Source organism: Mobula hypostoma, chromosome 18 (genome assembly GCF_963921235.1).
Source record: "Mobula hypostoma chromosome 18, sMobHyp1.1, whole genome shotgun sequence".
Taxonomy (NCBI): domain Eukaryota; kingdom Metazoa; phylum Chordata; class Chondrichthyes; order Myliobatiformes; family Myliobatidae; genus Mobula; species Mobula hypostoma.
In genome coordinates, this window is record NC_086114.1 from 28,497,977 (window position 1) to 28,523,722 (window position 25,746).

Here is a 25,746-nt window from a genome sequence, read left to right on the forward strand (position 1 = left end):
CCTTCTCGCAATTCCTCCGTCTCTGCTGCATCTGCTCTCAGGATGAGGCTTTTCATTCCAGGGCTAGGGAGATGTCCTCCTTTTTTAAAGAAAGGGGCTTTCCTTCCTCCACCATCAACTCTGCTCTCAAACGCATTTCCCCCATTTCACGCACATCTGCTCTCACTCCATCCTCCCGCCACCCAACTAGGAATAGGGTTCCCTTGGTCCTCACCTACCACCCCACCAGCCTCTGGGTCCAACATATTATTCTCCGTAACTTCCGCCACCTCCAACGGGATCCCACCACTAAGCACATCTTTCCCTCCCCCTCCCCGCTTTCCGCAGGGATCGCTCCCTATGCGACTCCCTTGTCCATTCGTCCCCCCAATCCCTCCCCACTGATCTCCCTCCTGGCACTTATCCTTGTAAGAGAAACAAGTGCTACACATGCCCTTACACTTCCTCCCTTATCACCATTCAGGGCCCCAGACAGTCCTTCCAGGTGAGGCGACACTTCACCTGTGAGTCGGCTGGGGTGATATACTGTGTCCGGTGCTCCCGATGTGGCCTTCTATATACTGGTGAGACCCGATGCAGACTGGGAGACCGCTTTGCTGAACACCTACGCTCTGTCTGCCAGAGAAAGCAGGATCTCCCAGTGGCCACACATTTTAATTCCACATCCCATTCCCATTCTGACATGTCTATCCATGGCCTCCTCTACTGTAAAGATGAAGCCACACTCAGATTGGAGGAACAACACCTTATATTCCATCTGGGTAGCCTCCAACCTGATGGCATGAACATTGACTTCTCTAACTTGTGCTAATGCCCCACCTCCCCCTCGTACCCATCCGTTATTTATTTTTATACACACATTCTTTCTCTCACTCTCCTTTTTCTCCCTCTGTCCCTCTGACTATACCCCTTGCCCATCCTCTGGGTCCCCCCCCCCCATCTTTCTCCCTGGGCCTTCTGTCCCATTATCCTCTCCTATCCCCTTTGCCTATCACCTGTCCAGCTGTTGGCTCCATCCCTCCCCCTCCAGTCTTCTCCTATCATTTCAGATCTCCCCCCTCCCCCTCCCACTTTCAAATCTCTTACTAACTCTTCCTTCAGTTAGTCCTAACGAAGGGTCTCGGCCTGAAACGTCGACTGTACCTCTTCCTAGAGATGCTGCCTGACCTGCTGCCAACAACTTTGATGTGTGTTGCTATACTTGATTATGCCTGGTATCATTTCAATACGTTTTATCTGCTCCTTCTCTATCCTTGCTGAAATGTGATTCCCAAAACTGGATATGGTGCTCCAGATGGGACCTGACATGCACTTCAAGGTTTTAGATTTGCTGTCTATAATGTAGTCTGTGTTTGCTCAGTTTGTTCATGATTTGCTAAATCATGTAAGATGTCTCATTTATTTCACACAGATTGTTGGTTTAATATGTACAATTTTTCCATTTTATAAGGTAGTACAGGTATCACAAATGACCTGGAATCTCAACATGTCCATCTTCTAATGATCTGTACTAGTTGTTATTTAATGAACTAAATAACGGCATATCAGTGCACTAAGTTTGTCAATATATTTATGTGCTGATGCTTTGTACATGCATGCATTTTGAAGTACAGTGGATTCAGCTGGGATGCATCAGAACATGTACATTTGGCTGAATTAAGCGGCTGCCCTAATTATCCGAAGTTTCATGGAAATAGTTAAGAAGGTATACAAAAAACAACCTACCTTTACCTGAGTAACAAATTTTGTATTTAAATAAAATACAGAACAAATTATTACGCTACCAATATTACTACAGTAGAATAGAACTCTATTAGCTTGTAATGGTTACTGACAGAGGAATTCATCAAGTGTATGCTGGGTGTCCTTTTCATTGATTGTAGATGAACAAAATCAGTGTAGACACATAGTACAGATAATGGACTGCCTTCATTGCCTTCCTGTATGAAATAAAGTCGTAACTTTCTTGGCATCCTGTGCAGTCATTAGCTCACGTTCAGTTGTGTCATCCTCATTCCTTCTTATTCCCTATCTTGGTGTTTTGATACAGTGCTTTCAATGATTGTAGCCCCCCAAATCTTCATTTTCATTGTATCATTCAAGATAATTGTCAATACCTTCAAACTCTGTGTAGTTCCTAATTTGTTGAGATAGTGAAATTGTTTCATTTTCACTCCTGGCAGTTTTCAACATCTCCAAGCTGAATGCTTGAAATCACAATGAGAAAAACAGTTCTGAATTATCTTGATGCTGCTTTCTCACCAACTACCACTGACAAACTGTACTGCCGGTAAAAAGATTAACCCTTGCACTCACTTCCTTAACTGTTAAAGATGTCAGTAGATTTTCTCCAGTTGCTTCAAGAATGCACTTTTCTGCAGCACAAAGTCTTTAATTTTTTAATAATTCCCATATCTATTGGCTGTATCAAGGATGTTGTATATTGACAAGCAGAATTTCAATCTGGATGTTCCTCAAAAATTTTATATTTAGGGTGTGTTGCACAATTGTCAACAAGCGGACGAATTTTGCTTGTTTTCCACTGCAGCTCCATACTCATCAACCATTCCTTTAAAATGTTGGGAATCATCCGCGCATTATTAGCATAATACTCAATTGGTAAACTATCCATTCCTAGCTCCTTAAAGCATCGAGGTTTAATGCTTTTCTCAATGAGCAACAATTTCTTTTTATCAGTTCCTGACTTAATTGTATAACACAACACATTTATGTGATCCATTGCTTTCTTTGAACCTGATAGTGTTGCATGTTTGTAGGAAAGGAAACAGTACAATGTGGTGTGATTTTTTTTTCAAAAAAAGGCTTGTTTCATCAGCATTGTAAATATCAGTGGCACAAAATTTTTGATGCAAGTTGGGTAGTTTTGTAGATTTCCACATTTCTGCACTTGCAGCATTAGCACTACCTTTCTCGCCATGTGCTTTCTTGAATTTAATGTGGTGCCTACATGTCCATCGACACAACCAACCATCTGATGCTTTAAATTTTAGTGACCCAGCTTCTCAGCTAGCTCCTCTGACTTGTTTTTTAATATTAGTCCACTAACATGCACACCAATGAAAAAATATTGATTGAGGGGCCTCTTCAGAATCCGGATACTTACTTTCGCTGTTATATTTTTGTGATGTTTCCTGTTGTCCCTCGCGTAATGCCCATTCTTCTCACAGTCGATCTTGCTATGTATCAAGTGTGCAATCGTAGATTTTGGCTCTCCAGTTATCTCTGCAGCTGAAAATAAGTAGTGTTAACCGTTTGGCCAGTAGGGTAATTTTTTCAGCTCCTGTCAAATCTTTTCGTGCCATTTTGGCAAAGGTCTCAAATAGTTTTTAAAAGCAGGATGAAAAAAAATCAAAAATCACTGTTTTTTGAATTGCCATCGTCAGCCCAAGTGGATAGCATAACACAAGTACATGCAACTGATATAACTGTTCACTCTAAGCGCAGTGCAATGTCTAATGGCCGCACAGGTGCACATGACTGATTGTCTCCTGCCCCAATTAAGTGGCAGAGTCCTAAATAAATGAAGGGAATCCCAGCTATTTTCTTGATTTGCTTTTGTTCTTTAAGAGTTGCCTTAAATAAGCGGTTGCCCCGATTAACCAATAGCCCAATTAACCAGAATTCACTGTATTAGCTTATGGTGCTCTTTGGTTTTGTTTATTTTGTTGTGGTACTAAAAGTGATTGCTTGCTGCTTGCTGCTTGGTCCCACTAAGGGCAGTTTCCCTGGCTTTGAAAATGTAGTTTGGTTGTATTGATTATGAAGTTTTTAGCTCGTTGTAAACTACAAATCATTGCTTTATTTCTTATGAGACACAAGGTGCATTAATAATTGCAAGGATGTACACCTTGTGTATCTGCCACTGCCTGAGCAAATGTGCTGAAGTATTTGAGGCCTACTACCAAGAGCAACATCTATACAAATAAAAATCTTAATTGCAAATTTTGAAGGTATTGTTGTTAGTCTATCTTGTTGTACCACATAGTGGGACTCTGAGTAGGTTCTTGTGTATGTGGCCTGTTTACACAACTATATTATTAATAAAATCGCGGGAGACGGGAGCTAAGTTTCATGGTTCTTTACTGGTAGACTCCGAACTTTTACTTGCGTACATACAGATCCATACGTGCCTAATAGCACATGCAATGATGTGTTAGTACAACATAAAGTAGTCCTTTATTATAATGTAGGCTATACGGTACACACCTCCCCTTTTATTTTAAAAGTGTATCAACTTTTTTTTTAACTGGGGCACTATGCTAAACAAATATGTTTACCCTTAACATACAAATGCCTACCATTTGTTTACAAATTATAGCTTAATAATATCAAATGATACCTCAAGTCTCTGAGGAGGTCTTCTCTCCCTCTCCGGGTAATGTTGTCCTGAAACTTTTGCTTTGGGGAATGAGCCTCCACAGGTACATCAGGTGGATCATCAGCACTGATGACAGGCTTATCTGTAGATGAGGCTGATGCGGTCACATCAGGAGGGTTTGCTTCTATGTCAGGGGAGTCCAGGCAAGGTGTTGTTGTGTTTTTCACCTGAGCATCCAGGATTTGGTCCACATGACATCTCCATATGTTCTCTCCCACCTTCACTGTAGACATCAGTGGCCCGTCTATGGTGGAAATTATACCCAGCTGCCACTTTTCAGTCTGGTAATCGTGCAAGAACTGACTGTCCCACACTGAAGCTCCATATTGACTTAGCATTCAAGTGTTTGAATTCGCAAACATGAGGAATTCTGCAGATGCTGGAAATTCAAGCGACACACATCAAAATTGCTGGTGAATGCAGCAGGCCAGGCAGCATCTCTAGGAAGAGGTACAGTCGACGTTTCGGGCTGAGACCCTTCGTCAGGACTAACTGAAGAAAGAGCTAGTAAGAGATTTGAAAGTGGGAGGGGGAGGGGTGATCCAAAATGATAGGAGAAGACAGGAGGGGGAGGGATGGAGCCAAGAGCTGGACAGGTGATTGGCAAAAGGGATACGAGAGGATAATGGGACAGGAGGCCCAGGGAGAAGGAAAAGGGGGAGGGGGGGAAACCTAGAGGATGGGCAAGGGGTATAGTCAGAGGGACAGTGGGAGAAAAAGGAGAGAAAGAATGTGTGTATATAAATAAATAACGGATGGGGTACGAGGGGGAGGTGGGGCATTAGCAGAAGTTAGAGAAGTCAGTGTTCATGCCGTCAGGTTGGAGGCTACCCAGACGGAATATAAACTATTCCTCAGGTTGGAGGAACAACACCTTGGTGTTCTGGATCTTTTGACATCCAGAGCAGTTCTTGGTCAAGTCCTCAATCTGTTTATCGATTCCTGGCCACCACACATAGGCACGACCAAGACTTTTCATCTTCACGGTACCCAGGTGCCCCTAGTGCAGTTCCTCCAGCACCCTGGTGCGTAGCTTGGGAGGAATCACAACTCGTGAACCACACAGTAGAGTTCCCTGACACACTGACAGCTGCTCCTTCCTCGCTGAGAAGGCTGGAAACAGTGTGTTACCACGCGCTGGCCATCCCTTTACCGTGATGCCATACACTTTTGATAACATAGGGTCATTGTGTGTTTCTCTTTCAATGAGGCTGTTTGTCACTGATAATTGTTCAACTATTGTGTGAAAGACCTCTGCTGAATCCATTTGTGTAGTTATCTCCGAAGTCGGCATGGTAAACGTGACAAACCACCTGCATTGCCATGTTGCTTGGTCCCCTTGTGTTCAATGTCATACATGTGACGTCCTAAGAAAAGAGACCATCGCTGCAGCCTTTGTGCCTTTTCTTGGGTTGAAGATTTTCACGAGAGGCTGATGGTCAGTCAACAGGGTAAACCTTTGACCATACAAGTAGTGACTGAATTTCCTGACTCCCCACTTAGGGCCTCTCTGTCAATCTGTGCGTAGTTGTGTTCAGCTGAAGTTAGCGTTCTTGAGGCAAAGGCTATTGGTCTTTCTGAGCCATCTGGAAACTGCAATAACACAGCTTTTATCCCACGGGGTGAGGCATCACAGACCAGTCGGATCTGTAAGGAGGGGTCAAAGTGTGCGAGCACCCCTTCTGAAATTATGAGTCTTTTAGTTTCTTGAAACACTTTCTCACAGCTCTCAGTCCACTTCCATTGTGTCCCTGTCTGTAATAGTGCATTTAGTGGGTGTAGGGCTGTGGATAGGTCAGGCAAGAACTTGTGATAATAGTTCACTAGTCCAAGGTATGCTCTCAGCTGAGACACATTTTCAGGTGGTGGTACCTTAAGCACCACTTCTGTCTTGTCTTGAGACATGTGTAAGCCATCCTTGTTTATCGCATGCCCACAGTATGAGATTTCCTTTTGAAAAATTCACATTTCTGTCGATTAGCTCTGAGCCCATATTCTTGTAACCTGGTAAGCACTTGTTCAAGGTTAGAAAGATGTTCGTCGTCATCTTTGCTGGTGACAATGATGTCTTCCAAGTATCACTGAGTCCCTGGAATCCCCTGCAGGACCTGGTCCATTGCCCTTTGCGGAAGCATTTCCTTTGTTCACTGCTCAAAGGCTGTGCTAAGAGCTAGACCTTCCAATTTGCGGTAGTAGTTGCCTTGTCAGTGAGAATGATTCAAAATCTCTATAAAGGTGATTTCAAAATTTAAAAAAAATCACCTTAGACCTTGAAAGGAACATTTTCCAGTAGCATGGAAATGTGCTTTTGGATAGGACCAGGACTGTGACCAACATTAAATTTTAAAGGTCATATTTCTATATCAGTGCAACAGCGATTTAATAGAAACCTCATAGTCATAGTCATACTTTATTGATCCCTTGGGAAATTGGTTTTCGTTACAGTTGCACCATAAATAATAAATAGTAATAAAACCATAAATAGTTAAATAGTAATATGTAAATTATGCCAGGAAATAAGTCCAGGACCAGCCTATTGGCTCAGGGTGTCTGACCCTCCAAGGGAGGAGTTGTAAAGTTTGATGGCCACAGGCAGGAATGACTTCCTATGATGCTCTGTGTTGCATCTCGGTGGAATAAGTCTCTGGCTGAATGTACTCCTGTGCCCAACCAGTACATTATGTAGTTGATGGGAGACATTGTCCAAGATGGCATGCAACTTGGACAGCATCCTCTTTTCAGACACCACCGTCAGAGAGTCCAGTTCCATCCCCACAACATCACTGGCCTTACGAATGAGTTTGTTGACTCTTAAGAGTCAATATGACTCTTAAATTCTTTCATCCTATTACTGCAATTTTGGATTACCAATGATTGATTCTAGTTATTTATCATCTTCAGCCTGCCCTTTGATAGCATTTGTTACGCTGATGGCCAGAAGGTCCATTTTATTTAAATAGAAAAATTTTGATCCCCCTACTGCATTTCAATGGTTTTCTCAAACTATAGCTTGTTTAAACCTAGAAAAAATTATGAGTGGCAGGGTTAATTCCTCGATTAAGTTTGAGGAAACTTGGGAGTCACTTATTCAATATTTTCAAACATATGGCAAGTTGATTTTTTAAAATCCTTTTTTCTAATACTTAACCGCTTATGGAAGGAGGAACAGAGTCAAGGACAGAATAATTATAATTAGCAAATTATGGCAGCCCAGTTGTTTGTTTTATTTTGTTTTCTGGTTAGTTTAGGGGATTTTTGGTTTTTTTTTGTTTCTCTTCTCTTGAACAAATCTTTTGAACTTTTTCCTGTTTCAATTATCAAGAGATTGGGTCTGGATATGATATTTGGAACTTATGTTTGTATATATTATTACTATTATTGTAATCCTATTCTCTTGGTGTTGTTATTATTGATGTGTTCATTTAACTGATTAGAATGCAATAAAAAGATTTGAAAAGAAAATTGTAACTGTAGAGTTTTTAAAGTGTTCTTTATTATTGATGACATATTGTGCATCAGTTGCAAGAACTATGTCCAGTTTTAGTGACTTGGAAAGAAGCAGTTGGATTTGTTTAAAAAAAAGTCCATACTTATTTTCAAAATCCGCTCAGATGATACTTCTTCCTATCTTTGTAATCTCTGTAATCTAAATCTCTGAAGTAACTGTGCTACTGTATTTTTAATCAGAATCAGGTTTATTATCACTGATATGTGAAATTTGTTAACTTAGCAGCAGAGTTCAATACAATACATAATCTAGCAGAGAGAGAAAAAAAACAATAATTAATAAAATAAAACAGAAATAAACAAGTCAATCAATTATGTATATTGAATATATTTAAAAGAATGTACAAAAACAGAAATACTGTAATTTAAAAAAAAGGGAGGTAGTGTCCAAGGCTTCAAAGTCCATTTAGGAATCGAATGGCAGAGGGGAAGAAGCTGTTCCTGAATCGCTGAGTGGCTGCCTTCAGGCTTCTGTATCTCCTACCTGATGGTAACAGTGAGAAAAGGGCATGCCCTGGGTGCTGGAGGTCCTTCAGTAATGGACGCTGCCTTTCTGAGACACTGCTCCCTAAAGATGTCCTGGATACTTTGTAGGCTAGTGCCCAAGATGGAGCTGACTAGATTTACAACCTTCGGCGGCTTCTTTCGGTCCTGTGCCGTAGCCCTCCTTACCAGACAGTGATGTACAGAGGTGCAATGCCAATTTTTTAGGTGGCGGAGGTGGTTGATAGATTTGTGGCTTCGGGTTATACAGCTCTCGGTACATGCATGTGCAGTTCAACTCTTTGAGTGATTATGCAGAAAGTTTGAAGTTAATAACTTTTGTGGTATTTCTGTTTCAGATAATTGAAAATTGCTAGGCTTTCTAAAATTGACTCCTTCCACCTTAGGCCACGAACTTATCAATCACCCCTCGTATGTCACACCCAATTTGTGTACCTGCTCACTTCATGTACTGGGCAGCTCCCTTGCCTCATTCATGTAATGAGCAGGTACACAAATTGGGTGTGACATATATATATATATAAATATAAATATAAATAAATAGGGCTTCTTATAATGTCAAGCACTAAACCAAGGTGAAAGAAATATATGAATTCCAGAGCTCCACAGAAATATAGTGATAGTTAAGACATTAACAAGATTATAGCCTATCACTACATTTCAGTGTATAACTGGTAGAATAAACATATAATAATTTAATAATATGACAAAGTATTGCATGGTTACGCTCACTAATTATCATAAAATATAATTATTAAGCAAGTAAAGAAAAGACGGTAATCATGTATTTTACCAATTTAAAATACCTACTTACCAAATGCCACCAATGAGAAGTTCCACAATAATTTCCACAAAGGGTCAGGCGTAATATGTGTTCGAGGGTCTGAAGCAACTCTTGTCCTGGTGTCATCTGCTGATCTGTGGTACCGCGGCCATGATGTGACATACGGCTCAGGATTCCACTGAACTAGAGGATGTCCGTGTAGTTTAACAAACATAAGTAATGATACGTGATCTATGAGACTCTTTGAGCATGTTGTTGTTATTATCAAGATCATGTGACTGAATCCTCTTTCACACTCAGCAGTACTAGCAGGAATAACTTGTGAACAGCTCAGTAATGGGCATAAATCTTGGGGGATGCAGCATCCACAATCCTCCACAGGCATTTATTACAGAGGAAGAAGAAAGCTTAAACCTCTTACAGAGAGATGATATGCAACTTCTCCATAATTAGGCGGTATTTCAGCAGGCCAGTTATGTTTATCGAGGACATACATTTCACTTAGCAGGGATTTATACATACTTTGAGGTTTAGAAGTTTGAGAACCTTTCAAGTATTTTGCAGTGAACAGACAGTGCTGCAAATTGTTTATAAGATTAGTAGGAAACTGTAGATAATTAATGGAGACAATTTTGTTGTTGCTTGTTAAGGTAATTTCTCCAAACTTCCCCTTTTCAACTGCCTCTTGAGCTTCTGGAGTTTTTGTACCGGGTTGCTCTTTCAGTCCATGCAGTGATCTTATGCTCCATTGGATCAGTTTGTCTGCATAAACAATCGTAGTAGTGCGTTTCTGTAAACACTCTGACAGTAAACCAAGTTCATGCAATGTGTCATACATTAGAGCAAAGTCCAGTAGAAACTGTTCTGAAGAGAGTCTTTTCAACAGACCTTCATAGGTTTTTCTGTCACTCCCAGATCTTGTTTCATCCTTCATTGCTTTTTCAAAATGAAAACACAGTGCTTCATAATTTTGCCAAACTGCTGAACCTGTTCGAAATGAGCTTGCTCCCCACCTGGTGCCCAGAACATGGCCTATTTTGCAAATTTGTTGTTCTAGTTGAGAGGCCCATTCAGACAGTTCCTTTTGATTTAGAGGTGATCTACTGTAAACAGAGTACAATTTGTCCATAAATGATTGAAAATGATTTATTCCATGAACTTCTCTCACCAAATCACCTACTGCAAGTTCTAATCTGTGTATAAGACAGTGCCAAATTATCACATCAGGGTAATGTTCCTTGAGAATTGTAGCAACACCAGATTTGACACCAAGCATTACACCCGCCCCATCACTAGCAAATGCTACAAGGTTCTGTTTCAAGTAAGAGTCATCAAACCCATGGTTATTGAGACAGTTCAATAGATGCTTAGCAATAGTTGCAGCTTTCTGATCAGGCAGTTCAATTAGATCTAAAGACATAAAATGCTGATCATCTTCCTTATCACTTTCAGTTTTCAAATAAGCTATTGGGGCGGTCTTAATGCTCAGGCTTGTTTATTCATCAATGAGAACAGAAAATTTGCCATTTATCTGCTTGATATGCTAGCAAATTTTCTTTTTCATATTAATGGCTATGTGATTAATTATCTCTGTAGCACTAGTGCGGCGGGAATGCAGTCCAATTCCAATGTCAATACCATTAATTTTTTGAAGTTCTAATAAGCCAAAGTGATCAGAGTATGGTCTGTCATTCTGAGCTAAATAATATGCAGAACGAAAAATTGAACAAGTTGCATTTAGATGTGAAGTATTCACGGTGTCACATAATTTTCCAAGAGCATCTTCACTAGGTATATTTTCAACACTTAGAGCAGCAATGTGAGCTTTTCATAGTTTGTGATCAACAATTTTTTTTCTGAGAGACTTCAAGTGTGTACTTTGATTGGCTCCATAATAGGATACTTGGTACATCTGCCATTCATTTGACAGCCTCAAACCCTTAGAAGTGAGAAGTGTCAGATTGCTTTTGTTTGCAGTTGCACATACTTTACTCCCAAGTTTATCATCCTTGAAGTCTGACTATGGATAAGTTTCCTCCTTTTTCTTCCACATTTCTTCAGTCCAAACATCTGAACATGGATACAAGCCTGACTTCGAAGGACCATTACTTTCAGAACTGCATTTGGACCCGGTTAGAAAATTTGAACCAGAAGCAGGCGAAACACAGCTTTTGTCACTTTTACTGTTATCAGTCTCTTCTACGTTATTCTTGTTACACTTCTCAGCTTGTTTACGAAAGAAAGAAGTTAACATTGTTTGCTTAGAAGCCATAGGGTTGTTAGTGAGAAAAATTTACTTTTGTATTAGCGAGTAATCCACGGACCACCACAGATGTAGCCTTACTAATACGACTGAGTCAGAGCAGACAGCAGGGCCCGCAGCGCTTAGCAGTGTTCCTAAGCAGGTATAAAAATAACAGAAATAAAACAAATAAGCTTTTTACATTTTTAGCCACCTAAATTGGAACCAAGTAATCAAGTATGAAAAAGGAACGTCTAATGAACTATTGCTAAAGCCATGAATATTGTTGAATATTAGTATCAAAAGTGGTAGGTTGGCAACTCTGCCTTGTACTGTTTCTCTCGCAGAAATGGTTGGACAGGAAGTGTACCTGTGAGTGTCGATACTCACAATATCCTCACACGTCAGGTATTACATGGTTAGACTGATACAGATCCTGTTTAGTCTTTAAATATATAAAAAGTTAAAGAAGCTTGAATCTTTACATAAATTATTATCGTATCCATGCAAATAAAAAATATTGTATTTTGTAAGTGACAAATGTTAACGGGAGGAGAGCAACCATTTGGGAGGTTTGGAAATGCATTTCGTCTCGTTCATTGCCTCAATAAATTACTCTTTTTCCAATAAACGCAAGAGAAAAAGAGCCTCTTTCCAATCAACTGTAGTTGGTGGAGCTAGGCCAAGGGGCTGATCCGCTATTAATGATAGTTGAAATGACTTAAAACTAGCTTATAGCCTAGAAATGTTTTTTTTTCTTTTGGCTTGTTAAAAAAAAAGTAAATTCACTTTATCCTGGTGTAGAAGAGGATTCTGGATGATTACCTTGAATATTTCATCAAAATCAGGCTGAAGATAGCGAGCAGTGAATTTTTCTTTCATTATTTTTGACTTCGAATCTTAGGTTTCGATGTTCATTCCTTGGTTAATATAGCTCCTACCTGGAATCCAATGGTACCCATTGGAAAGAGTGGAAAAAGGCTCACACTTGTGTACAGTCGTCCCTCGGCTGGAGAGAGACTGAGGATCTGCTGGGAGGCTACAGCAGGGTATGCTGCGAAAACAACAGGTTGAGTGAGGACAAATTTCACAAATACCTGAATAAAAAAGTCACTGCTCCAGCATTTCACCAAAAACGATCAAATATCCTATCCTAACGTTATTGGTGGTATTTTCCCCAGCAGCCACCAACCCCTCTCCCCAGCCCCCGCTTCTGTAAAATTCCCTCTATTTAATATGCGGCCGCTGTTAAATTCCTCGCTTGTTTATTTTGACTTTTTTTTTACAGAGATGCCGGAGCAGCGCTCTGGTGAGCTCCAGCAGCACTGCACCCCTGGTGATGCAGCCTGATGGAATGCTCTCCACGGTACAACTATAGAAGTTTTTGAGTCTTCTAAGCATTTCCGTTTTAATAGTCACTTTTGGCAACCATGCCTTTAGTCACTAAGGTCCTTCTCTTTTTGTTAAAAGAGATCACTTTATTAAAGGTGCAAATTGAATACAAGTTCTTTGCACAGTATATAGATGGGAATCTGTTCCCAATGTTATGTATATGGATATTCTTGTTTTAATGAGAACTGCTTTCAAACCTCCGCTGCCTTGCGGCCATACCCACTGATGGGAAAGGCTTAGGGAGTAAACCCTGAGGACAAATCTGGAGCTGGAGTCCCTAAGGCAGTCCGACGTTGCCTTCACCCTCGTTCTGGCAACTCCTGTGACGACACTGGTGCCAAGCTGTATCGCCCCTTGCCCTTCCCTTGGAGAACATTGGTGTCGTGGAGAGGGGAGACGTAGCATGGGCAACTGCTGGTCTTCCATACAACCTTGCCCAGGCCTGAGCCCTGGAGAGGACACTCCAGCGTCGCCTCACCGTGACGGCACAACAGCCAGGAAACAGCCAGACACTGTGCAAATGACTACTGACTACAACTATGCGAAAGCATTCAGTCATCATTTGACACAGGCAACATCCGTGGAGTGTACGAGGGGATCAAGAACGCCATTGGGCCAACCCAGAGCAAGACAGCACCACTGAAAACCATAACAGGCAAGACCATCGATGACAAAGGCAAGCAGATGGAGAGATGGGTGGAGCATTACTCTGAACTCTTCTCCAGAGAAAACAGCATCTCGGACAGCGCGCTAGACGCCATGGAATGCCTGCCTGTCATGGAGGAACTTGATGCATTGCCGACTGCTGAAGAGCTGAGTAAAGCCATCGACAGCCTGCCCACTAGGAAGACATCAGGATTGGATTGCATTCCACAAGAGGCCATCAGATGTGCAAAGGACGTCCTGCTAAACCACCTGCATGAACTACTGTGCCAGTGCTGGACAGAGGGAGCAGTGCCGCAAGGCATGAGAGACTGCAACATTGTCACTGTATATAAGAACAAAGGGGACAGAAGCAACTGTAACAGCTACAGGGGAATCCCCTTGCTGAGCATCGTTGGGAAGGTCTTCACCTGCATGGTCCTGAACAGACTGCAGAAAATAGCCGAAAGGGTATACAGGTGTCCCCCGCTTTTCGAACGTTCGCTTTACGAAACATCACTGTTACGAAAGACTTACATTAGTACCCTGTTTTCAGAGGCGATGCAATCAGCAATCGGCACTGATCTGGGCGGACAATTACGTGTCGGGCGGCACCTAATTAATTAGCATGTTTATTTAGGTATTTTCCTTAAAGATGTGCTGTATGCCTCCTGGCTACCGCTGGACCCCTGCATGCTTCACGGCAATGTATCGGTCGGCGGCCTGGAGGGTGGGGGCCACTGCACCACCCGAACCTCTGATGACTCAGTCTAACACACCATCATCAGTGTGCTCCGCGCTTTCCCAATTCCGGTAAGTGATACTACACTGTACATACATTATTTCTACTTTATATCGGCTGTGTATTTTTACGTGTTATTTGGTATGATTTGGCAGCTTCATAGCTTAAAGGTTACTGGAGAGTGCTTGCGCCGTGTTTTTGCCAACAGTGCTTGCGTGAGATTTTTTGCCGAGAGCGCTTGTGTGAGATTTTTGCTTTGGCGAACAGTGCCGGCAATGATTGTGGAAAAGTATTTCTACTTTATATGGGCTGTGTATTTATCATATTATTCCTGCTTTTACTATATGTTACTGTTATTTTAGGTTTTATGTGTTATTTGGCATGATTTGGTAGGTTATTTTTGGGTCTGTGAACGCTCATAAAATTTTCTCATATAAATAAATGGTAATTGCTTCTTCGCTTTACGACATTTCGGCTTACGAACTGTTTCATAGGAACGCTGTACCTTCGGATGGCGGGGGAAACCTGTATCCCAATTCTCAGTGCAGTTTCAGGTCAGAATGCTGCACAATTGACATGATCTTCTCCCTTTGACAGCTACAAGAGAAATGCAGAGAGCAAAGGCAACCACTCTACGACGCTTTCATTGACCTTATGAAGGCCTTCGACCTTGTGAGCAGAGACGGCCTGTTCAAAATCCTCGCCAGGATTGGTTGTCCCCCGAGGCTTCTCAGGATAGTTCAGTCATTCCACACAGACATGAAGGGCGTTGTTCAGTTCGACGGCTCTTCTTTGGAGGCCTTCAACATCTGCAGCGGTGCGAAGCAGGGCTGTGTGCTTGCCCCCACCCTGTTTGGCATCTTCTTCGCAGTCATGCTGAAGCACGCCTTTGGAGCATCAACTGATGGTGTCTACCTCCACACCAGATCGGATGGGAGGCTGTTCAGTCTGTCTTGGCTGAGGGGAAAAACCAAGGTTCGTGAAGTACTCATCAGGGACTTGTTGTTTGCAGACGATGCGGCACTGGCAACACACTCTGAAGAGCAACTGCAATGCCTCATGGACAGCTCCTCAAGAGCCTGCCAGGACTTCAGCTTGACCATCAGCCTGAAGAAAACCAACGTGTCGGGCCAAGGCGTTGAGCATCCCCCAGCCATTACCATCAACAACTACGAGCTGGAGGCAGTTCACGAGTTTACATACCTCGGCTCCACCATCACGGACAGCCTCTCCCTAGACTCCGAGGTCAATAGACGGATCGGACGAGCAGCCTCAACATTTGCCAGGTTGACAAAGAGAGTCTGGGAGAACAGAATGCTGACGACGCACACCAAAGTTGCAGTCTACAGGACCTGCGTCCTCAGCACACTGCTTTACGGCAGCGAGACCTGGAGCCTCTACTACAGACAAGCAGCGTCTCAACGCCTTCCACCTTTGCAGCCTGAGACGCATCCTGGACATCAAGTGGACTGACCGAGTCACCAGCAATGAGGTCCTGGCCCACGCCCAGATACCCAGCCTCTTCACCCTGCTCCAACAACGCCGTCTCTGCTGGCTGGGCCACGTACACCGCATGTCAGACGGGAGCATCCAGAAAGACCTGCTGTACGGGGAACTGGCCTCCGGCAAGAGAGCACAAGGGCAGCCCCATCTTTGCTTCAAAGACGTTTGCAAGAGAGACATGAAGTCACTGAAAATGAACGTCGAGAGGTGGGAGGACATCACAAGTGATCGCTCTCACTGGAGGCTGGAACTCACTGGAGGTCTAAAAAGAGGAGAAGAGAAGCTGAGGCTTGCTGCTGAGAAAAGCACACTCATCAGAAAAACAGCACCAAGACAACACTGGAGGACAGTGCCTTCAAGTGCAGTCGCTGCAGCCGAGACTGTCATTCCCATGTGGGACTCTACAGCCACAACAGACGCTGCTCTAACACAAACAACAGGAATTCTGCAGATGCTGGAAATTCAAGCAACATACATCAAAGTTGCTGGTGAACGCAGCAGGTCAAGCAGCATCTGTAGGAGGAGGTGCAGTCGACGTTTCAGGCCGAGACCCTTCGTCAGGACTAACTGAAGGAAGAGTGAGTAAGGGATTTGAAAGTTGGAATAGGGTTCCCCTGGTCTTCACCTACCAACCCACCAGCCTCCGGGTTCAACATATTATTCTCCGTAACTTCCGCCACCTCCAACGGGATCCCACCACTAAGCACATCTTTCCCTCCCCCCCTCTCTGCATTCCGCAGGGATCGCTCCCTACACAACTCCCTTGTCCATTCGTCCCCCCCACCCTCCCCACTGATCTCCCTCCTGCCACTTATCCGTGTAAGCGGAACAAGTGCTACACATGCCCTTACACTTCCTCCCTTACCACCATTCAGGGCCCCAAACAGTCCTTCCAGGTGAGGCATCACTTCACCTGTGAGTCGACTGGGGTGATATACTGCGTCCGGTGCTCCCGATGTGGCCTTTTATATATTGGCGAGACCCGATGCAGACTGGGAGACCACTTTGCTGAACATCTACGCTCTGTCCGCCAGAGAAAGCAGGATCTCCCAGTGGCCACACATTTTAATTCCACATCCCATTCCCATTCTGACATGTCTATCCACGGCCTCCTCTACTGTAAAGATGAAGCCACACTCAGGTTGGAGGAACAACACCTTATATTCCGTCTGGGTAGCCTCCAACCTGATGGCATGAACATCGACTTCTCTAACTTCCGCTAAGGCCCCACCTCCCCCTCGTACCCCATCTGTTACTCCTTTTTATGCACACATTCTTTCTCTCACTCTCCTTTTTCTCCCTCTGTCCCTCTGAATATACCTCTTGCCCATCCTCTGGGTCACCCCCCCGCCCCTTGTCTTTCTTCCTGGACCTCCTGTCCCATGATCCTCTCGTATCCCCTTTTGCCTATCACCTGTCCAGCTCTCGGCTCTATCCCTCCCCCTCCTGTCTTCTCCTATCATTTTGGATCTCCCCCTCCCCTTCCAACTTTCAAATCCCTTACTCACTCTTCCTTCAGTTAGTCCTGACGAAGGGTCTCGGCCTGAAACGTCGACTGCACCTCTTCCTACAGATGCTGCTTGGCCTGCTGCGTTCACCAGCAACTTTGATGTATGCTGCTCTAACACAGACTGATGCAAGACTTTCCAGGCGCAGATCCATGGTCTCGCGAGACTAATGGATGCCACCATGAGATTCCCTGTTGTGCAAACATCTCTGAAAGTGTAATCAAAATTGCACGTTGCAGGTTGAAGCATGATTTAAATTTGTTACTTTACAAGTTTCTATCGGGAAACTTAGTGGCAAGAATGTGGTGGAGGCTGTTGATTTGGCAGTGCTCTCCTGATGGGTATATAAGCATAAAATTTAATAGCATAAGAATAGGAAAATCAACCACTCATGGTTGTGCTGAACTTTTTTTTTCCCTCACTGATCACAGGGAAATTTTTGCCTTGCTACTCAGGTAATTTTGAATTGCCTTGGCTAAAAATCAACAAAATCATAAGCGATTGATTTACCTGTTGCACTGCTGTACAGATGTATGGTTCTGTGCCAGCCCGAGAAGTCCTGCTGTTCAGTCGTATTCTGTTTGGAATCAGTCATTCTCAGTTTAAGTCGCAGTGGATGCAGCTCAATTATTAGTTGTTTGCTTCCAAAGCCTCAAATGTAGGGTAGGAAGTATAATATTTGTTAGTGTTGATAGTGATTGCTACCACATATGAGATATTTGATGAAAACATTTTAAGAATAGACTGTTGGATTCCTTGGTAGTGTAACAATAAAACTTTATGAAGATGGAGATTACTAGCTGCACCTGACAGGTGAAATAGCTTTTGTAGAGAGAAAAACAGTTGATATTTCAGAAGAATAATTTTTTTCAGAAATTGTGCAGAAACAGGCAAGTGATGTTGTGTCAAGGAAAAATTAGTGATACAATGGGAGCAAGCCAGGCTGAAGAACACAGGTGGATGTAGCTGGTCAGACAGTGCTGAAGGTATGTTAATCACAGATGAACTGTTGTAATTAGGAGGAAATGAATAAAAAAACACGGTGTTCATTAGAATCAGGTTTATTACCACTGACATAAGTTGTGAAATTTGTTGTTTTTGGGCAACAGTACAGTGCAAGACATAAAATTACTATAAGTTACAGCAAAATTTTTTAAAATAGTCTCAAGGAGGAACGGGGAAGTAGTATGTATTCATGTACCATTCAGAAATCTTATAGCAGTGGGGACGAAGCTGTTCCTTAAACACTAAGTGTGGGTTTTCTACCTGTTCTGCAAACTTTCGGTTTGACTAAGTGTTCCTGTTCGGATCTTTTCTCTATATCACAACCCACTTATCAGTCACTTTTGTCTTCACTGATGCATACTACTTTCAGTTTCCTCTAATTTAAAATTGTTGTACTTATATTTAATATGCTCATTGACCGCTGAGGAGCCTCTTACTGAAAATATGAAATCCTCTCATTCCAGCAAACCTGGATGCCTGTTGAATCTCCTTCCACAGGTTGTCATGCTTTCAAAGATTCAGTCTCTAGCTTTTGGAATTCTCCATCTAAACATCCTGCTTTCTTTTAGTACCACTTCAACATAGCTTATGGTCAGACCTTCTAATAGGTCCCCCTTTTTCCTGTTATCCATTATTAGTAATTATGCCTCTGGAAAATGCTTAAAAGTTTTTTTTCCACCATGGCGATTTTATATAAACACAACCTATTTTGCTGCTCTTGTGAACCTGACATTGAAAGTCCAAATAATGTGTTCTGTGGTATTCTACGGAGTTGAGGAAAAACTTTTTCACCCAGAGAGTGGTGGATATATGGAATGCTCTGCCCCAGAAGGCTGTGGAGGCCAAGTCTCTGGATGCTTTCAAAAAAGAGATGGATAGAGCTCTTAAAGGTAGCGGAATCAAAGGTTATGGGGATAAGGCAGGAACTGGATACTGATTGTGGATGATCAGCCATGATCACAGTGAATAGCGGTGCTGGCTCAAAGGGCTGAATGGCCTACTCCTGCACCTATTGTCTATTGTCTATTGTATCTATTTGGACGTGGAATTTGTTGTATTTCGTTCTACAGATTGACAGATAAGTACTTCCAAAATAAGATAATATTTTCATCCAAATTCCACTGTGTTTCCCCAACATAATCAATAAACAAAATATCTGGAAAAAAGAAACATTGGAATTTGGCAGTTTTCGCAGTCTTGGTGTTTTTTGAAGTGTATTGTAAGCCATTGAATTAAAGTGTTATAATGTAAAAAAAACAATTATTTAAATGCTGTGTTGTATCATAAGCAATGACTTTAATACTGTTTTAAGGTACTGGGTAATATTGATTAGAACTTGCTTTGGATTGGTATATTCTTTCCATTTCTCTCTTTTAGTTTAGACATTGAGCTGTTGATATATTGGCAAACAAGAGAAAATCTGTAGATGTTGGAAATCCAAAGCAATACACACAAGGTGCTGGAGGAATTTAACAGGCCTTCAGGACTGAGAGGGAAGGGGGAAGATGGCTGAATAAAAAGTTGGGGGGGGAGGAGAAAGAGTCTAGCTGCAAGTTGATGGGTGAAGCTAGGTGGGAGGGAAAGGTCAAAGACTCGCAATAGGAGAGTAGACTGTACAATAGGAGAAAGTGAAGGCGGAGGAGCCCAGGGGTAAGTAATAGGTGAGAAGAAGTGGAAGGTCAGAGTGGGGAATAGATGCTTTGACCTGCTGAGTTCCTCCAGCAATTTGTATGTGTTGATATATTGGAACTTGCTGTCTGAAATTTAGTGTTTGAAGTACTGGTTTGCAATAGTTTAAAATGCGTACAACAAGTTAAGCTGGTTTAACTTTAGCACGAGATTTTATGTCCTTTGGGAATTCTACTTTGTTTAGGACAGTTTTGAGTGCCTATACAAATGGTTAAGTGTGCCAAGCTACTGGAATGCATTTCATTGTGAGGACTCCAAGCTGCAGAAGTAGATTACTTAAACCTCTTTTTAAATCAATCAGTTCTCGTAGTAAACATTAGGATCCAAGTTCTATTAATAGAGTGTATTATGAGTGTGGCATTAAATATAAATTTAGGATCAATTAATTTATGGATTAGCTGGGAGATTTTTGTGTTTTGGTGATAATTACTTTGAAGCAGCAAATAAATGTGGGTTTACCTGTGGCTGTCAGAATGATGAAACAGCTCTTACTATGTTTAATGAATTAGTTTCCTTCTAACTGGCAGATAATAACAAGAGGTGAACAGGTACTTGATAACTTCCAATAGGTAGTAGGTACTCACACCAATTTGACAAACAGCGTAGGATGAAGGATAGTACAAAGCAAATAATAAAGAAATAGATTTGCCATTTTTTAAGTAAAAGCTTACACATTTTGCACTTTTTTTGCCTGTTCTCAGTAGAATAGAAAATAATTCACTGTGAAGGTATCACTGGGAGCTATTGGCCTAATCTTTTTATATTTTTAGGGTAACACCTTGTTTTAGAATATGTTGATAAAATCTAAAATGTTAGATCCATCATTCATTTTCCTTTTCCTATGCTTTAAAGTCCCTTTTTATTTTTGTTTCTCTTTATATTTGATATGTCTCTTTTTTCTTTCTTTTTGTATTTCTGCATGCTTCCTCAATGCTCTCCTTGCCTTCCTGAACCCTTTCAGTGAAATTTATAAATGTGCCTGGAATTTTACAAAAACATGGCCAAACACGAAATAGTTGGATGTTTCTGGTTCTTTATAAACTAAACCACTAGAAATATCCAATTTAGGGAACAAGTTCTTCATTTGCCATTGCAAATCTATATAGATTGGGAACTTCGGGCTCTCTTCATATTGCACCACTTAACTTGTTAGGAAGTTGGGGAAATACACTGAGTACTGCTGGCGCTCTGGTTGTAGTGCACAGATTTCCTACCTGCACAGAAATTGCAGAAATTCCTGGAAGTCGTATATCATAACTTTGTAAAAAGTTTCATATGCAGGTAGTTTTTAGCAGATACAAATGTCTTTGAGACTCTACCATACAAGCTATAAAGTCACTACATATCCATATTGGGTGGCACTTGGCAAACAAAGATGAGGAAGTAAAATGCATAGGTATTTAAAAGAAACAGTTATAATTGAAACCAGGTTTCAAAACCTGGAGGAGTTTTATTTTTAAACTTTGATAATATATATTTTTGATTATTAAGGGGAATATATTTGATTTCTGTGTGAACAAGGAGATAGCGAAAGCGCAGGAACATTGCACTGAAGGAAAAGATTAGACATAATCATGATCAGGGGAAGAGAAGTTGTGAATGGTCATTTGACCTTATTTCTTATATTCCTGACAAATATTTTATTTGGAAAGAAACAAAAATAGAAATTAAAACAGAAATAATGCTCTAAATGTAGCAGATTAACCAACTGCTTTAGTCATTGAGAGCAAGTTATGAGACTTTGGGTGTGTTCTTTTTATAAGCAGTTCTGTTTTCATTGTTGGTGTTGATTTTCTGAGAATTTCCCATCCCTCATATAGTGTAAATTTCCTGGAAATCCATGGTAAGCTTGAAAACCAATTGCTGTACTATCTATGACATTATATACCGAAGCACGAGTTGCTCAATGGTCTATAAAGTGAATGAGCTTTTATTTTCTAGCCTTTAGGGAGGAGATTTGCTTCCTTCCAAAAGATGTTTACCATTAAACTGTGCGATCCTAAGCACATGTTAGGTTTTGGATTTATTTGAAGGGCTAATTTAAGAACATGGTTTAGTGATGTGATATTTTTTAAATTGTTGATGACAAAGAAATTTTGTGAAAGCTGTCTAGGAGTTAGAAAGCATCACCCTAAGTGTTATGTTCATATTTTTTCTCTATTTCTTCACTCTGAGCTTTTGGTTTAATCTCAGCGATCAATTAAATACCTTCACAATTTCAAAATACAATCTTTATTGTAGGTGATACAAATATCTCATAATCTTCTGATTAAATTCTGATAGATTTTATCATTGACATAGTAAAATTATCAGGAATATATTTACTTGGCAAGTTTAAAATATATTAATTTGAAGATGTTTTATCTGCAATTTACTTCCTCTATGACTTGCCAAGAAAGATTATTTTAAAAAAGTAGTTTGTATGTCTTCATCACATACCCCCTATTTGTACCCTGCAGTTACGCTGGAATTCAGCTGATTATTTTGGATGATTTTTATTGGACTTCACAAGTAGACACAGTATTAAGAAATATGATCACATGGTAGTAAAGCAAATTTGGATAAATATTACCTAATATGAATAAATATCACCTGCAGTTCACGTGGCTAAGAATAACATATACAGCTACACAACTCACTAGAACATTTTAGTAAGCAAGTTCAGTGTCAGTGGGTCATATATCTACTGTGTGTAAAATGTAATTCAGCAAAATCTAGTTGTCGATTGTTTAGGCAACAGGTTAGCAATATTGCATTGACATCAAAATTTAAAAAATGTGCAATCAGTTCTGATGGAAAAAAGTTTCTATTCTTATCACATTATAAGAATACTAAAATGGTTCTCTGAGTTTATTCAGTAAATGGTGAAATCAGATAGACAAGATCTGAGGTTTTGGCTTGTCAACTGTGTAAGTGGATTTGATCTTTTGGTAAAACGAGAGCAAAGGAAACAGGGCCTTTGGCTCAATAATCTTTGCCAACCAAGCTGCCTTGTAGAGCTTGTACCATATACCTCTCTTTGGCCTTTACCTGTCCAAACCTTTCCCAACCATGTTAACAGTCCAAATATCATTAAAATATTGTAATGGTATCTGCCTCCACCATTTCCACTGGCAGCCCATTTTATACTGCTTTTAAATCCTTCCCTTCTCACTTTAAACTCATGCTCTCAAGTTTTGGACTCCCCTATCCTGCTGAAAAAAATATGCAATTTACCCTATTTATGCCCCAACTTAAAAACAGGAAACAGGTACAAGAATAGGCCATAGTCTGCTCCACCATTCTTGATGATATTCATGACTGGTCCTCCTATCTCAATAACAGTTGAACTAAGGGAGTCATTTGGGTAGTGTTCCGTCCACAAAGCTCCCTAGTTAATGGAAAGTCCTTTGTCTGAGTTTTGTATCTAATCGGTGAAGATTTCTGAACGTTGAGTAATATTGTAAAATGATTTAAAAAAAAGAAATTCATTTTGGAAGTTAATTTAAAGAAAATATACCCAGCAGTTAGGTCTCTGGCTCTGTAGCTCAGAAGTGAAGGGAGAAGAGGCAAGCTGTAGTGATAGGGGATTCATTGGTTAGGGGTACAGAAATGAGGTTCTGTGGACACTACATTTCTGGATGGTATGTTGCCTCCCAGAGGATTAAGGACATTAATCCTCTGGATTAAGGACATCTTGGATCAAGTCCATAGCATTCTTAAGTGGGAGAATGAGCAGCCAGAGGTAACGGTTCATGTAGGTTCCAATGGCATGAGTAGGAAAGGTGACAAGGTTCTGCAAAGTGAGTTCAGGGAGTTAGGTGGTAAGTTAGAGGACGGGACCTCTAGGATTGCTACCCATGCCATGTGGTAGTGAGGTCAGAAATAGGAAGATCCTATAGTTACGGCTAACAAGATGGTGCAGGAAGGAACACTTCAGTTTTTTTCATCATTGGGCTCTCTTCCAGGGGAGTTGGGACCTGTACGAAAGGAACAATTTGCACCTTAATGGAAGGGGGCTAATATCCTAGTGGAAATGTTTACTAGTGCTGCACAGAGTGGGGGGGTGGTGGTGGTGTTGAGTTGCAGGGAGATGGGAATCAGAGCGCCAGAACAGATAGCGGAGTGGTTATCGAGAATGATGTTGTTATATTTCAATGCAAGGAGTATTGTAGGAAAGGCAGATGAGTTTTAGGGTATGGATCAGCACATGGAATTATGATATTATAACCATTATTGAGACTTTGTTGCAGGAGGGGCATGACTGGCAGCTCAATTTTCCAGGGTTTCATTGTTTTAGGCATGATAGAGCGGGAGGGAATAAAGGGGGAGAGGTGCCACGGCAGTTCTCAGTCAGGACAGACTAGAGAGCTCGTCTAGTAAGGCTTTATGGGTAGAACTGAGGATAAAGAAAGGTATGACCACATTAATGGTTTTATACTTTGGACCAAGCAACAGTCTGTGAGATTTAGAGTAGCAAATTTGTAAAGGGATTTGTAGACTGTTGCAGGAAACATGAGGTTGTGATAGTAGGTTTTAAGTTTCCATGTTTTGACTGGGGCTCCCATTCTGTAAAGGGGCTGAATAGGAAAGGTACATTGTACATATCAGTACATAGGGAATGAGAGCGCAGATGACAGAAGCTTGTGTAGGGGACACTTTGTATCCAGTGATCATAATGTCATTAGTTTCAAGGTAATTATGGAAAGGTATAGTGCTGGTCCTCATGTTGGAGAAAGGTCAATTTTGATGGTATCAGAAAGAATTTGGCAAGTGTGAATGGTTAGTTATTTTCTTACAAAGGTGTACTTCGTCAGTGGGATGCTTTCAAAAGTGAAATTTTGGGAGTACCGAGTTTATATATTCCTGTTAGGGTAAAAGGGAAGGATAACAGGTATAGGAACCTTTGATTTTTGAGCGATATTCAGGCTCTGGTTAAGAAAAAGTTACGTAACAGGTATAGGCAGGTAGGAACAAATGAGGAGTATAAGAAATGCAAGAGAACACTTAAGAAGGAAATCAGGAAGACTAAAAGAAGATATGAGGTTGCTTAGCAGACCAGATAAAGGAGAATCCTAAGGGCTTCTACAGAAATGTAAAGAACAAAAAGATAGTAAAGGAAGAAAGTGGTGATCTACTCCTGGAGCCGAAACAGATGGGGGAAATATTTAATGGATTTTTTGCTTCTGTATTTACTCAGGAAATGGACACATTGTCTATAGATGTAAGGCAATGTAGTAGTGAGCTTATGGATCCCACTACAATATTACAAAGGAGGAGTTGTTTGCTGTCTTGGGGCAAATTAGGGTGGATAAGTCCCCAGTGAAGGGAAGGTTTTCCCTCGGACTTTGTGGGAGTCTAGTGCAAAAATTGCAGGGGCCCTAGCAGAGATATTTAAAACATCTTTAGCAATGGGTGATGTGCTAGAGGATTGGAGGGTAGCTAATATTGTTCTGTTGTTTAAGGAAGGCAGTAAGAATAAGCCAGGAAGTTATAGGCCAGTGAGCCTGACATCAGTAGTGGGTAAGTTATTGGTATTCTAAGGGACCAGATATATAAGTATTTGGATAGAGAGGGACCGATTAGGGAGAGTTAACATAGTTTAGTGCATGCTAGGTTGTGACTAACCAATCTTAAGAGTTTTTGGAGAAAGTTACCTGGAAAATTAATGAAGGCAATACAGTGGATGTTGGGCTGTAGCAAGGCCTTTCACAAGGTCCTACATGGGAGGTTGGTCAAGAAAGTTCAGTTGCTTGGCATTCTGGATGAGGTAGTAAATTAGATTAGACATCAACTTTGCAGGAAAAGACAGAGATTTATGGTAGATGATTGCCTCTCTGACTGGAGGCC

General features: G+C 41.3%; 2 protein-coding genes across 3 annotated transcripts in view; one reads left to right on the forward strand and one right to left on the reverse strand.

Moving 5' to 3' along the window:
* Window positions 1-25,746, forward strand: part of LOC134358428 (serine-rich coiled-coil domain-containing protein 2-like) — a 782,366-nt gene that overhangs the window by 325,984 nt on the left and 430,636 nt on the right. The gene's annotated exons all lie outside the window — the stretch shown is intronic.
* Window positions 1,177-11,937, reverse strand: LOC134358430 (E3 SUMO-protein ligase KIAA1586-like). The gene is made up of 2 exons (XM_063070652.1): window positions 9,225-11,937; window positions 1,177-3,249 (listed from the first exon to the last, which is right to left on the reverse strand). The coding sequence occupies exon 1, from the start codon at window positions 10,612-10,614 to the stop codon at window positions 9,583-9,585; it is 1,032 nt and encodes a 343-aa protein (XP_062926722.1). The 5' UTR covers window positions 10,615-11,937; the 3' UTR covers window positions 1,177-3,249; window positions 9,225-9,582.